We start from the raw sequence: 15,299 nt of genomic DNA, 5'->3' as shown, positions 1-15,299 counted from the left end.
GAAGAAGGGTACCAAGTTCATATGGACTGAGGAATGTGAGGCCAGTTTTCAGGAGTTGAAGAAACGTTTGGTTACATCACCAGTGTTGATTTTGCCAGATCAGACCAAGGATTATGAGGTGTATTGTGATGCTTCACGTCGAGGACTTGGAGCAGTGCTTATGCAAGAAGGAAGAGTTGTTTCATATGTCTCACGACAGCTTAAGCCTCATGAGTTAAATTATGCCACGCATGATTTGGACTTAGCAGCTGTAGTGCATGCATTGAAGACTTGGAGACATTTTCTCATTGGAAACCATTGTGAGGTGTACACCAATCATAAGAGTTTGAAGTATATTTTCACGCAGAAGGAGTTGAATCTCAGGCAAAGGAGATGGTTGGAGCTCATCAAGGATTATGATATGAGATTGAATTATCACCCCGAAAAGGCTAGCGTAGTAGCTGCCGCGTTGAGCCGTAAAAGTCATGTCAACACCTTAATGATGGGAGACTTACCCAGAGAGTTAGCAGAAAATCTTCGTGAGCTATGTTTGGAGATAGTCCCGAGAGGCTATGTAGCAGCATTGGAGATTCAGTCTACTTTGATGGATAAGATCAGAGAAGCTCAAAGGACTGACAAGGAGATTGCTTCTATTAAGGAGAATATAAGCAAAGGAAAATCTAAAGGATTTCGTGAGGATGAGCACGATACCTTATGGTTTGAAGACCGTGTTTATGTGCCTAATGACCCAGAGATCAGGAAGTTAATTCTACAAGAGGTCCATGATTCACCATATTCGATTCACCCAGGAAATAGCAAGATGTATTTGGACTTGAAGGATACTTTCTGGTGGACCGGAATGAAGAAGGATATTGCAGAGTACGTAGCAGTTTGTGATGTATGTCAGAGAGTAAAAGCAGAGCATCAAAAGCCAGCGGGATTGCTACAGCCATTGCCGATACCCGAATGGAAGTGGGATAAGTTAGGCATGGATTTTATTACAAGATTGCCTAGAACACGTTCAGGCTATGACTCGATATGGGTTGTAGTCGATCGTTTGACAAAGGTAGCTCATTTCATCCCCGTGAAGACTACCTATACTAGTGCCAAGTTGGCAAAGATATACATGACCAGGATCGTATGTCTGCATGGAGTTCCAAGGAGCATTATATCAGATAGAGGAACCCAGTTTACCTCAAAGTTCTGGAATCAGTTGCATGAAACTTTGGGTACCAGACTAGAGTTTAGTATAGCTTTCCATCCGCAGACAGATGGACAGACCGAGAGGGTCAATCAGATTTTGGAGGATATGCTGAGAGCTTGTGCGCTAGATTACAGATCTAGTTGGGACGAGAATTTGCCATACGCAGAGTTCTCTTACAACAACAATTATCAATCCAGTTTGAAGATGGCCCCTTTCGAAGCCTTGTACGGAAGGAGGTGCAGGACCCCATTGTCGTGGGATGAAGTTGGAGACGGCCAGTTGTTTGGATTGGATCTGATTAAGGAGTTTGAACAGAAAGTAAAATTGATCCGCGATAGGCTCAAGGTAGCCCAGTCCAGGCAGAAGAGCTACGCAGATTCAAAATGCAAGGAGACAGTTTACGAAGTCGGAGATCGAGTTTATCTTCGAGTATCTCCACTTCGAGGAGTTAAGCATTTTGGAGTTAAGGGAAAATTAGCGCCACGTTTTGTAGGCCCATACAAGGTTTTGGAGTGTATGGGAGAAGTAGCTTATAAGTTGGAATTGCCCGAAGGATTGTCAGGAGTTCATGACGTGTTCCACGTTTCCCAGTTGAAGAAGTGTCGCGCAGAGATGGCTGATATACAGCTGAGAGACACAGTGCCGCTGGAAGCGATTCAGTTGGACAGTGATTTGACCTATGAGGAGAAACCAGTCAAGATTCTTGAGTATGCCAGCCGAGTCACCCGCAGCAAGGTTATTAAGTTTTGCAAAGTTCAGTGGAGCCACCACACGGAGGATGAAGCCACCTGGGAACGAGAGGAAGAATTGCTGAAGGACCACCCTCACCTATTTTCTAGCCAACCTGAATCTCGAGGGCGAGATTCATTTTAAGGGGGGTAGGTTTGTAACATCCCAAATTTTCAATTTGGAATGTTATACACTAGATCATCATTGCATATCATATTTTATTGCATTTTGGTTGATCCTAGAAATTCTACGCAACTCAAGGACCCTCGGAGAGAGTTGGGGATTTCGTTATTTTCATATTTGAGTTTTCTCAAATTTTGGAAATAGGATAATTTGATTTTATTTATTTTATCTTCAATTATTTCTATTACAAAAATATGAGAGAGGGAATAAAATGACTTTCCTAAAATAAAGAAATATTGAGGATTTAATAAAAAATCAAATAAGATTTTATTTTGGTTTTATTTGCTATTTTATTTGAATTTAGGAAAAATGCGCGTTTTCCAAAATTGCATTTAGGCCCCAAATAAATGTTCATCCTATGCGGCTTGATTTTAGAAGCCGGGGAAAATTTATTCTGAAATTTTTGGAGTCCGTTTAGTATTCCTTTTGTTTTTTTTCTGAGCGTAATTATCTCTCCCTAATAATAAAGCACGGATTAAGTCTCTGGATTCACCGTCACGGTGTTTTTACAAAAACGTCCTTGTTATTTAAAGCATTCAACCCGCAGTCCCTTTCTAAGTGGATTCTTCAAAAACGTTTCGTTTTTGCATAAAACTCCCCGTTGTTTAGTATATTCAACCCGCGGTTCTTTTTAAAGTGCAATTGAATCCTTGAATAAAGACACGGCTTCCTTCCATGCTCCTCGATCTGTACGGTATGGTGCCGCCGCCGGCCCGCCGGTCTTCTTCTCCGGCCGTCAGCGCCCTCTTTTCCTTCCCCTCAATATCCGCTCCTAAGCTTCTCCGGCGTCTCCTGCAGTCTCCTCAATCTCCAACCTCTTGCTCCAGTGCTGTTCTTCTCTGATTTGGATCGAGTTGGAGTCCGTCTCCAACACAAAATCATGGAGTGCCCGACCCGGATTGGACTTGGCGGCCATAAGAAGGAAGGATCCTCCACCGCTTGCCTGCCTTGCGCCTCCCGGCGCTCTCGCGTTGTGGCTCGACCTGGCCCTTGCCCTGTCTCTCGCCATCGGCTGCCAGGTCAGAGACCTCGCCTCGGTCCTCCTTCTTAGCGCCTGGGTCGCCAGCCACGCTCAGCCCCCTCCTTGGCTTTGATCTGATGGCCCTTCCCCAACCTCCTCGACCTCGACAGATCCGGGAGGCCGCCGCTCGGTCAGGAAGGTGTGTTGTGATGTCTGAAGTCCTCTTACTTCCACTAAGTTTCAGGTTTAACCTCTGTATAATCTCAACTCAAGCAAGTTTCGCGCAGCAATTGAGGAGGCTTTCCTAGCCCAGCTTGTTTTTCTGAACTCCAAATAGGTGTTTTTTTCTCTCTCTCGAGTAGTTTGTGGATGAGCTTCCATGTATAGGCTTTGCTGACTACAATTTTTTTAAGGATTAGAAAATACAGAGTATTCTTGTCCTGATTGTACACAAGAGAATAATGATAGTTGAACCTCGAAGGGGCATATGTGCTAGAGCGGCGGAAGCTTGTGAAGCCATGGTCTGTGATCTGCAGATATATAGTACTCCCTCCATTCCACAATGTAGTGCTTCCTCTATCCACGTGCTTCAACTTTGACCGTAAATTTAACTACCAAGACCGATTGCGGCGGGAGCCAAAATGATATCAGTGAATTCGTATTCGAAAGAAGTTTTCAATTATATAATTTTTTCTCCCGCTGCAGTTGGTCTTGTTAGTTAAATTTATGGTCAAAGTTGGACCTCGGGAAGCGCGGGCGCACTATATTTTGGAATGGAGGGAGTAGGAACAAGTGCGATTTGAATTTCCTTTTTGTTTGTCTTATGTGTCGCTTTGAGATGATGTGGCCGAGATATGGCCTCGCTGCTGTGCGTCAGAACCATGGCTCGAATGTGTGTTCCAGCCTCTATCAGACCTGGCCTCTAAGCATATCCTTCCAAGCTACGGTGGTGCACATGCTAGGCTACTCATTTGGTGCAGCCACCCCCCCTCCAACAAAGCAAGTTTTTTCGTTCAGATTATAGACCTCTTGAGTTCCAGTTTAGTTCAATAAAGGAAAGCTTTCTCTTCATGGTTTGCTCCTTATGATTCAAGAAGGAAGACCACTAGACACTTTTCTATAATTAGGTGATGTAGTGAACCTTCATCTTGCAGTCAAATTGCTTACACATACTGCCTCTTCATTTGCACCGTAGAAAATTGCACATGGGCTGATTCAGACTTTGAGGGTTCAGAAAACAGCTTGAAGAGCCAATCGATATGAAGGTGTTGCTCCTTTGTACCAGATCATAAATAGAAGGGGACATGGTTCTGATTTGTGACTATTGTGTGCTCTTGGACAGTCGAGGTACATGTTAGTTTTCTTTAACTACAGAAGCTAAATTCTTGTGAATTAGGATATCAGGTGTACACATTACTTTTATTTTGAATCATGTTCTCAATGCACTATCTATCTATCCAAGTATTCAAGGGAATTAATGGTGGGGGAATACATGCGTTTGCTCGTGCCCTTGTGCCCCTTGCTGCTCGACCTTTTTTGGGGTTCTAGCATGACTCTGTGGTCAGTCTTACTGAGATTGTTGGTCCTGTTCTAACTTATGATAATGTTGATTGGCAGGGAGTGGGGGTCAGAAGAGGGACGTTGGTGGTGTTCGAGATGTATTGGTGGTCAGCTATTGGTAGGGCCCTCATGGAGACACTGGACAAGATGGTGCTCAGTGGTGTGCTCAGCCCCAAGCTCGCCTTAAGCGTCCTCCTGCAGTCCAGTAAGGTCCATTCGACATTTCCTCATTTGTGAATCAATCAACAAGCCTATAAAATAATAAATTGCATGCAGTTGGGTGTTTTTATCTTGATCTTTTTGTTTCTTTTAGTCCATGAGAGGTCGGACCCTTCCCTGGACCCTGTGCAAGCGGGAGCTACATGCACCAGGTTGCCCTTTTTAGTCCATGAGAGGTTGGAGCACCAGGTTAAGAGCAAGGCATTCTTCAAGTAATTCATCTCATCCAGTAGGTTGATAGTTTTTTCGGTAAGTCATCTCATCTAGTAGCTTGATAGTAGGGCTGGTTTCTATTGGTGCATTACTTCGTAATGAAAATAAATCACATCGCCTTTACCCAATGATTTTTGTCCAGAACCAATTATATTATTTCTTTTGTACGAGTACTGTCGTGGGTTTGTCACGACAGATGTCCTCGTGAAAGGACTTAGTCGTGGAGCCATCGCAACGGGTTAGCTTAAAGGGGTTAAATCGGACAAGGGGACACGGGAGTTTATACTAGTTCGGCCCCTTCGATGAAGGTAAAAGCCTATGTCTAGTTGTGATTGGTATTGCTAGGGTTTCGAAGGCCAGGGAGTGAATCCGCTTTGTCTGGCTCTCGAGTTGTTGTTGTCTGTCCCTAAACCGCGGCCGGGTCGTCCCTTTATATACATAGGTTGACGCCCGCCGGGCTACAGAGTCCCGAAGCCGGATTATAAACGTATCCGGTTCGGCCTCTCTCTTTCTATCTTACTATACAAGTTACATGACTAGGCCGGTTTACATTTACAGACTGTAACCCGCCTTTGGGCCCTCCGTAAAGCGCCATCATCTTTACATCTTCATGGGCTTCTAATCTTCAAAGAGTCAACCCGGCTACATAAGGCCGGTTTACCTCCAGTAGTAATATCCCCAATATTAGGCCCCATATTGGTTTGAACTTGTTCATGTCAATCTTCCACATTTTAGAAAAAATCTTCTCTCTTATCTTCATTTTTGATCTTGTAAACCGCCATGACGTCATACTTCAAAATTACGATAAACTGCCCTGACGTCATCCATCCATTGATGTCGGAGATTTCCTTCATTTAATATATATCCAGTCATCGAGGCGACACCTTTATTAACTTACCCATTTTTGGGCTCCTCGATTCCCGTACTTGCCATTTTATCACTTCGTCTTATAAATAGGACCGAGGGGTCATTTTCACCGTTTCCCCCTGTGCCTCTTCGCGTCGTCTTCCTCGCGCCGCTCAGCCTCTGGAGCTCCGCCGCCACCGTCGACCGTCGCCTCTGCTTCGACCTTGGCTGCTGCATCACCCTGAACGCACCAGAACACTGCGGCGCCCTTCCGCTTCCTCACGAGCTCCGGTAAGTTCTCTGCTTTTTTCACCATAGATCTGTTCTAGGGTTTTGACATTCTTCGCAGTTCTTCCGAAGTTCATCAGTGCTATTCTTCCCTGTTCTTTCTTTAATAGATGGACACTTCATGCTTGATGCATCTCTTGCCGTAGCTTACCTACCATGGTCATCACAAATCCTTATGCGCAAAGAACTGATCTAGTCTGTCAAAAGTTGCTTCAGTTCTGCACCCCTTCAAGATCCAATTATTTTTGCTTTTCTGTCTTATCTTTAGATCTGAAAGTTTTATACATCACTGTGAGATCTGTTTCTATGTTCCTGTGAGATCCGTTCCTCCTCGCACCAATATAAGCGGTTTAACATTGTATAAATAGTCTATGCCATTAGCCCTCTGATAAACCGGAAGAGCATGTTACCTTCATAATTATGCTCCGGTTTAACAGTGTCTGATCAACCCTGTGCTAGCATTACCTTTCTCTCTCATTATACTAGTCTCCGAGTTGTACCATTTATCATATCAGCATGTTTCTTACTCCCTTGCCTCTATTGTATAATCATGCATAATTTATAAACCGACCTTTCATTTTCAGATTGTTCGCTTTGCAATGGCCAAACAATTCACTGCCTACAACTGGGCTCGTTCCCGGGTTACTGAGGCTCAATTGAATGAGATGGTTAGCATCGGCTCTCTGCCTAAGAAAACTGAGATCAAATGGTGAGTTCCAGGAATAGAGAATCCTCCAACCCCAAGACAAGGCGAGGTGATAATCTTTGTTGACCATATAGGCCGTGGTTTCAAACCGCCAGGGTCAAAATTTTTATCGAGATGTGCTTGCCAGCTTCCAACTACATCCACAAGATATTGGTCCCAACTCAATCTCCAACTTATGCAATTTCCAAGTCTTCTGTGAAGTCTATTTACAAGAAGAACCAACTGCAGAATTGTTCCGGGATTTCTTTCACTTAAACCGGCGCACAGAGTTTGTGAATGGCCCGAACACAGAGCCTGGTGGTGTCTCGATTCAAAAGCGGAAAGAAGTGGAATTTCCTCATGCCAAACACCATAGCCACCCAAAGGAATGGAACCAAACATGGTTCTATTGCAGAGACACTTCGCCTGAGGATGAAAATCCCCTCCCCGCCTTCCGTGATCATAGATTATCCAATACTCACCCAATGCCACAACGCCTGAGCTCTTCAGAAAGGGCAAAATACGCTCCTCAAATCGCCAAGCTCCGGGCCTTTATGGCAAACGGTTTAACAAGTGTGGATTTTGTGCGCTGTTGGATATCCTGGAGTATCTTGCCGCTAAGCCGGCATCCCGGTTTAATGTGAGAATATACCGGTGAAGTTGACGATCCTCAACGCCACTGCAACATCCAATTATCTGAGGAAGAAATTACTGAAGGTGTAAAGAAAATTCTGAATGAATCGGAACTGGTCTATAGTCAAACTGGCCTGAGTCCCTTCTATACCAAGAATAAACCGCCTGCTGTAAGCATTACACTTCCTCTTCATCTCTAATACCTTTAACTTATACAAGCTGTAACCCTTCTTCTTTATATATATATATATATATATATATATATATATATAGGGTGATGACCCTTTCTCGAAACGGAAATCCATAAAGAAAGCGGCAAAGCCAACTGGAGACAAAGTGGTCAAACCAACCCGCCCGAAGACCAAAGCCGTAAAACAGACGTCAAAGCGGAAAACGGCTGACCGGATTAATATGGAACTTGATGATGATACTGATGACCCATAGGTTGAGGTAGAACTTGACTCACTTGGCTCTCTTTTTATGCATCTTGTTAACAATGATCTTTCTCAGGAGGAGGCAGAAGCTAGTCAGGCTGATGACGTAGAGGTAATTACCCTTTTCTCCGGTTCAGACTCTATGCCAACACAAAAAACTCGCCAAGCAATCCGGAAAGTAAACTTTTCTCATCCTCTTGCTCACTTGGATCCAACATTTATTTTGAAGACTCAACAGCATGAAGCTCGCTGGACAACCCGACACAGTGGCCAACTGGTCACCTCTACCGGTTTACCTGATACTCCGGTTCGGAAGCGCCGGTCTGAGGTCTCTTCTAGTTCTGACCATTCTTACTCCAAGGCAGGTTATTTCAGACAACCTCTTAATCCGTCTGATTCAAATTATCAGGTGACACCTCCTTGCTCTTCTGGTGAATCGACAGCAACTCAACTCCCCCCTTTGAAAACTGTGGCCGGGTGAGTTATGAAAAACCATTCCTTTCAATGCGCCCTACATCTTTTGAACAGGATGTTAATCCTTTTTATTCTGTTTGCAGGGCCAAAGCCAGACCCAGCAAGAAAGCTCGGGTCACCAATCCGCCAGAAGACCCTGTTGCCGAAGAAGAAGAACCAAGAGGTGAATCGGAGCAGACTGGTGAACCGGAAGGCCTCCATCCTGAAACAACTTTTGATGATCCGCCCCATGACGGCCAACATATTGACGAACCAACAGAAGCTGAGCCTGCCGCCCCTGATACTGAACCGGCAGAACCAAACCGGGCTAATCCAATGAAAGACACTGAAATTCCATCATCATCCACCAAAAATCCTGAAGGCCAAGGTGACGATGTTATTATTACTGGAACAGGCCACAACTCTCCTGGTCACCCCGTCATTTTGGCTCAACATAGTGCCAAAGAAGAGCAAATTGCCAGGGATAAAGGTAAATGGAGCAACGACTTATCAAACTATGCTCATCCTAACGTCGATGAGCTTCATTCCGACTTCTTAAACCGTCTGCACTCAAACCGGGATTATGAAGCCGGTTTGGTGAATTTGATGAAAGAACGATATGAGGTAAATGCTTCTCCCTTGTACATTGATTTATAGCTGAAATACTATTCCAAGTAGCCTCTAAGAGTCGTTTTATGATTGTTAATCATAAACCGGGTCTTTGTAACACTTCAAGCATCCCATCATTAATCCTTGCAAAGGTGTGTCCTCAATCATAGATAAGACTCATGTTTGAAAAAATTAGATAATGTTCTGTAGCATAGCCCCCAAAGGCCAGTTTAACTTGGCAAGTTAATCCGGTTTTTAATCCACACCGCTGGTTTAGAACAAATGTACATTAGCCCCCAAGTGTCAAGGATAATGCTTGCATTGTTCTGGAGACTTGTATAGAGGGTAGTATTTGAGAGCAAATAGGCATTAGCCCCCAAGTATGAAGTTGATAACTTGTTATATGCTTTATACTTAGTGCATAAATATGTTGTTTTGTTGAATATACCTTCAATGTTGCAGGCCGAACTGAGAAGCAAAGATGCCCAAAACTCTGACTTGCAAGAAAATGTGAAGTCTCAACAAGCCGAAGCTGCAAAAGAGAAAGAGGAGCTGACGCAGGCCCTGGACGGAATGGAAAAATTGAAAGAATCTTTCAACCAAGATCTTGCTGAATGGGAAACCGAAAAAGTCGGTTTGACCAAAAGAGCTATAGATGCCGAGGAAGCCCTGAAACTGGTGGTTGAAGAACTAGCCGGTTTGAAGCGCCAAATCAACGCTATGACCTCTGCTATCTTTGGTAAGTGTTTGCTTATGTACGTTGCACCAGTCAATGAATCTTAAAACTGACCAAAATGTTGATAAAATCTTTGGCAGGAATTCGGATCACTCATCTTGGTGCAGATATGCGGATGAAGCTCAAAGTGGCATATACATTGGTTGAGCAGCTATACTCTGGATCTTAGCGAGCCATTAGTACATCGGCTTATAACAATCCGGCGCCAACGTTGATTAAGGAGACCCTTGAGAAGCTGGGCATGTTACCGGCACATATTTTCGAGTTGAAAAGAGCCGCTGCGAGAGCAGGAGCATTAACCGCCCTTATTCGAGCCAAGGCCTGGATTCCAGACCTTGAAGCGAAGGATATCATTAAAGGATATTCAGGCGTTAAAGAAGACAGTTCAAACTTTGACAATGATGATCTTCGACGGCTGACCAAACAGATGCGGCCAGCGGCCAGCAAATTGGCTGAGGACACCGATTTGTCCCATTTTCAATCGTTTTATGATGCAGAAGGAAAAAGACAGCCGACCGATATCCATGAAGTCGAAGAACTTGTGCCTCCGATTCGTAAGCACACTTATGCCCCTGATATTAACTCTTCTGATCTTATCCATGAGGAAGCAGTGTTCCAAGCTTTAACCGGAATTGATTGGTCAACGGCTGATTTCCAGCGGCTAGGGAGGGATGAAGAAGTGCCGACACCAACTAATCCGCAACCGTCAAACCGTCGTGATGAAGAATCCTGATCCGGTCGCTGGTTTATATGGCTACTGTGAAAAACAATGGCACTGTTTGAACCGCTTTGAAGCTTCATGTAATAGGATAGCTGAAACTTTGTTTATCTGCCATGCCATCGAGCATGTTTCATAACGCTTTGTGAAAATCTGTGCCGCCATTCAGGATATATTTTATGCATAGCCTATGATGACTTGCCTTCCTGTGTCCAAAAAACTTAAAAGTGTCTAGCAGTTTACCGCTAAACACGTCATAATATCCAAGAAGTATATAGTACTTTAGCTGAATAATCAAGTGTTTGTACAAAAAATAATGTACAGAACATACCTCATTGATTGACCAAATGTGTATACAGCAAAGGTGTTTAACACCAACCCGATACGTTTGATAATTTCATCTTCATAATGCTGGTCTATCTATTAAATCGGACCGGTATAACTACTGGATTTTCTTTATAATACTGGTGATTTAGTCAAACCAGACCGGGTCAATGATCACCGGTTTATAATTGATCATGTGCCAACAACTGGTGGTTGGAAAGCAAGCCGGGTCAAGGACGTTGGTTTATCAAAAAATACTTATGATTGTCAACAAACAAAATTCAAATAGGAAAGTATGCGAGGCTTTTTACGAGCTGCCAGGCTCCAAATCGAGGCTTTTCATGGGCTGCCAGGCCTCTGAGTTAAACCATTTAACAAAGCCTTTTAAGATGGGCCTCCAATTAACCAATCATCGTTTTAACTGTGACAAGTTCAGGGTCTGTAAAAGATTGACTTGTCAAACGTTCGATGGGTCATGCCAGGATTACCTGGATAGGAGTGGCTTACTTGATGAAGGCAGGTTAACCCGGGATTTTAGGTGAATACACCAGGCTTCCAAGCCGTGGCTTGATAGCTAGTTACGAGGGTCCTTTCAACACTTTGTTGCTTTGCAAAAAAGAGCCCCCAAGTAACTTTGTGAGCGATGCTCAGCGTGTGCCTATGTTTGAGTTTGTACTGTGTACAATACTCTCTTTGGCTCCACAAATTTTTCCTTGTGTGGCTGAAATGCCTATCAAGAGGTGTAGCTGTGGTTCAAACATGACCAAGCCCCCTAGTGATTTTCTTTATCTTTATGCAGCTGCTAAAGTCGGTTTAACAAAGACTCCGCTTTGACCGTTAACTTGTAAAAGCACACATATGACATAAGAAAGAACAGATACCCCGCTTATAACGGAGGCTCCGGTTTATTATATGGTATATACACTGTCGTAAATATGTACAGGTGAAGAGCCTATGGCTTCAAGTATAGTAAGGCCGAAGGAGAGCTATGTTCCATGGCCGCTTTGTCTCCTCCTCCGATTGACGTGAGTCTTCATGCTCTCGAACATCAATGAGGTAGTAGGATCTGTTGTGCAGATTTTTGCTGACCACAAAGGGTCCTTCCCAAGGGGGGATAACTTGTGCATATCAGTCTGATCCTGGATGAGCCGGAGCACCAAATCACCTTCTTGAAAGGTTCTAGTTTTAACCCGCGGCTATGATAACGTCAAAGATCTTGTTGATAAATCGCCGAACGTGCTGCTGCAAGATCCCGCTCTTCATCCAACAGGTCCAGAGAATCCTGACGTGCCTTCTCATTATCAGCTTCAACATAAGCTGCCACACGGGGTGAATCGTGACGGATGTCACTAGGAAGAACCGCCTTCGCTCCATAAACCATGAAGAAAGGCGTGTAACCCGTAGACCTATTGGATGTGGTGTTGATGCTCCATAACACAGAAGGTAGCTCCTCGACCCAACAACCCGACGTCCGCTTTAAGGGAACCATAAGCCTTGGTTTGATACCCCGTAGAATTTCTTGATTTGCCCTTTCCGCTTGACCATTAGATTGGGGGTGAGCCACTGACGCTAGATCAAGCCGGATGTGCTCACGTTGACAGAATTCTTCCATCTCTCCTTTTGATAAGTTAGTACCATTATCTGTTATAATGCTATGTGGAAAGCCAAACCGGAATATCACCTTTTTGATGAATTGAACCGCCGTGGCTGCATCACACTTGCTGACTGGCTCTGCCTCTACCCATTTAGTGAATTTATTAACTTCTACTAACAGATGGGTCTTCTTGTCCTTGGAGCGCTTGAAGGGTCCAACCATATCCAGCCCCCAAGTTGCAAACGGCCACGTAATTGGAATCATCTGCAACTCTTGAGCCGGAACGTGCGCACGGTGGGCAAACTTTTGACATCCATCATATCTTTTGACTAAATTCTCCGCATCAACATGCGCCGTCAACCAGTAAAAACTATGGCGAAAAGCTTTGGCAACCAACGACTTTGAACCGGCGTGGTGACCACAATCCCCTTCATGAATTTCTCGCAAAATCTCACAACCTTCTTGAGGAGAAACGCATCGCTGAATTGCTCCTGAAACACTGTAACGATGTAACTCCCCGTTGAGTATGGTCATGGAATTGGACCGCCGGATTATCAGTCGAGCCAACGTTTCCTCAGCTGGTAACTCGCCCCGGTTCATGTAATCCAGATATGGGATCGTCCAATCCGGTATGGCATGCAGAGCTGCCACCAGGTGAGCCTCTGGATCAGGAATAGCCAAATCTTCTTCGGTTGGTATTTTGACTGACGGATTGTGCAATACATCAAGAAAGACATTGGGCGGAACCGGTTTACGTTGGGAACCAAGACGACTTAAAGCGTCCGCCGCTTCATTATTCCGCCGGTCTATATGGTCCACCTGATAACCTTTAAAGTGACCAGCCACTGCGTCCACCTCTCGCCGATATGCAGCCATGAGTGGGTCCTTAGAATCCCAAGTGCCAAACACTTGCTGAGTCACTAGATCTGAATCGCCGAAGCACTTAACCCGGCTCAAATTCATCTCTTTAGCCATCCGAAGACCGTGGAGTAAAGCCTCATATTCAGCTGCATTGTTAGTACAAGGGAACATTAAACGGAGGACATAACAAAACTTGTCACCTCGTGGCGAAGTTAATACGACTTCAGCCCCCGAACCCTCTAACTGTCTGGACCCATCAAAATGAATAGTCCAATACGTATTATCTGGTTTCTCCTCAGGTGCCTGTAACTCCGTCCAATCGTTGATGAAATCTACGAGTGCCTGGGACTTGATCGCCGTGCGGGGTATATATTTGAGCCCGTGAGGTCCAAGCTCAATGGCCCACTTGGCAATCCGGCCAGTTGCCTCTCTGTTTTAAATGATGTTGCCCAGAGGAGCTGAACTGACCACTGTGATAGGATGGCCCTGAAAATAGTGTTTGAGCTTCCGGCTTGCCATAAACACCCCATACACCAGTTTCTTCCAATATGGATACCTCTGCTTTGACTCAATGAGCACCTCACTGATATAATAAACTGGCCGTTGAACCAGATACTCTTTGCCAGGCTCCTTGCGCTCTACCACAATGGCTATGCTGACAGCCCGGGCATTAGCAGCCACATATAATAATAATGGCTCTTTATCGATCGGTGCTGCCAGCACGGGCGGTTCCACTAGCCGCCTCTTCAGATCTTCAAATGCCTTATCAGCTGCCTCACTCCAGACAAAGTTATCTGTTTTCTTGAGCATCTGATATAAGGGGATGGCCTTTCTCTCCAAGGCGGCTGATAAACCGGCTCAAGGCTGTAATTCGGCCGGCCAGACGTTGCACATAGTTAATACACGCCGGTTTAGCCAAGGACGTAATTGCTGCAATCTTTTCCGGATTAGCCTCAATGCCTCTGTTTGAAACCAGAAAGCCTGAGAGCTTGCCTGCCGGGACACCGAAAACACACTTCTCTGGATTGAGCATCATCTTGTAAGCCTGGAGATTGTCAAAGGTTTCCCGTAGATCATCTATCAATGTCCCCTCCTTTCTAGATTTGACCATAATATCATCCACATACGCATGAACATTGCGCCCAATTTGCTTATAAAGGCAATTCTGAACACATCGCTGGTAAGTTTCCTGGGCACTCTTGAGTCCAAAGGGCATGGAAACATAGCAGAAGGCTCCAAAGGGAGTTATAAAGGCTGTCTTCTCCTGGTCCTTAACTGCCATTTTGATCTGATGATAACCAGAGTAAGCATCCAAAAAACACAAACGGTCACAACCCGCCGTAGCGTCAATTATCTGATCAATGCGAGGGAGAGCAAACGGGTCTGCAGGGCAAGCCTTGTTTAAATTTGTGTAGTCCACACACATGCGCCAAGTGCTGTTTTTCTTAAGAACCAACACCGGATTGGCTAACCACTCTGGATGAAAAACTTCAACAATAAACCCAGCAGCCAACAAACGGGCTACCTCTTCACCTATAGCCTTGCGTCTTTCCTCGTTGAAACGGCGGAGGAACTATCGGACCGGTTTGAATTTAGGATCAATGTTGAGTGTGTGCTCAGCGAGTTCTCGCGGTACACCTGGCATGTTAGAAGGTTTCCATGCAAAGATGTCCCGATTCTCACGGATGAACTCGATGAGCGCGCTTTCCTATTTGGGATCCAGGTTAGCGCTGACGCTGAACTATTTGGATGAATCACCAGGGACAAAGTAAACTATCTTAGTGTCTGTAGCTGATTTGAACTTCAATGCTGGATCATATTCCGTAGTTGGCTTTTTTAAGAAGGTCATGTCTGCCGGATCAACTTGCTCCTTATAGAATTTTAACTCATCCATGGCACAAACCGACTCAGCATAAGCCGCATCGCCTTCTTCACACTCCAAAGCAATCTTTCCACTTCCATGTACTGTGATAGTCCCCTTATGACCTGGCATTTTAAGCTGTAGGTAAACATAACATGGCCTTGCCATAAACTTAGCATAAACCGGCCGCCCAAACAAGGCGTGGTACG

At 44.8% G+C, this 15,299-nt stretch overlaps 1 protein-coding gene across 4 annotated transcripts; it reads left to right on the top strand.

Moving 5' to 3' along the window:
• The first annotated feature begins 2,563 nt into the window (after positions 1-2,563).
• On the top strand, positions 2,564-10,649 carry LOC123040190 (uncharacterized). 4 transcript variants are annotated; one of them, XR_006418083.1, is made up of 6 exons: positions 2,564-3,255; positions 4,252-4,403; positions 4,674-4,821; positions 4,930-5,084; positions 9,459-9,735; positions 9,813-10,649. XR_006418083.1 is itself a non-coding variant. In XM_044463108.1 (4 exons), the coding sequence occupies exons 1-4, from the start codon at positions 8,077-8,079 to the stop codon at positions 9,899-9,901; spliced, it is 1,221 nt and encodes a 406-aa protein (XP_044319043.1). In that variant the 5' UTR covers positions 8,045-8,076; the 3' UTR covers positions 9,902-10,649. The 4 variants fall into 4 exon arrangements, 1 of the variants encoding a protein (XP_044319043.1); XR_006418081.1 differs by having other exon boundaries at positions 4,674-4,826; XR_006418073.1 differs by lacking the exons at positions 2,564-3,255; positions 4,252-4,403; positions 4,674-4,821; positions 4,930-5,084 and adding exons at positions 8,045-8,411; positions 8,492-9,011 and having other exon boundaries at positions 9,813-10,286; positions 10,391-10,649.
• Positions 10,650-15,299: the final 4,650 nt, after the last annotated feature.

This window comes from Triticum aestivum, chromosome 1A (assembly GCF_018294505.1).
Source record: "Triticum aestivum cultivar Chinese Spring chromosome 1A, IWGSC CS RefSeq v2.1, whole genome shotgun sequence".
Lineage (NCBI taxonomy): Eukaryota > Viridiplantae > Streptophyta > Magnoliopsida > Poales > Poaceae > Triticum > Triticum aestivum.
The sequence above is the reverse complement of the archived record's forward strand: the minus strand, read 5'-3'. Positions and strand labels throughout refer to the sequence as shown.

Excerpts from the sequence above, each read along its gene's own strand:
- LOC123040190 (XM_044463108.1), top strand. The coding sequence starts at position 8,077 with ATGCCAACACAAAAAACTCGCCAAGCAATCCGGAAAGTAAACTTTTCT. Across the intron at positions 8,412-8,491 it reads CCTTTGAAAACTGTGGCCGG|GGCCAAAGCCAGACCCAGCA; the intron begins GTGAGTTATGAA and ends TTCTGTTTGCAG. Across the intron at positions 9,012-9,458 it reads TGATGAAAGAACGATATGAG|GCCGAACTGAGAAGCAAAGA; the intron begins GTAAATGCTTCT and ends TCAATGTTGCAG.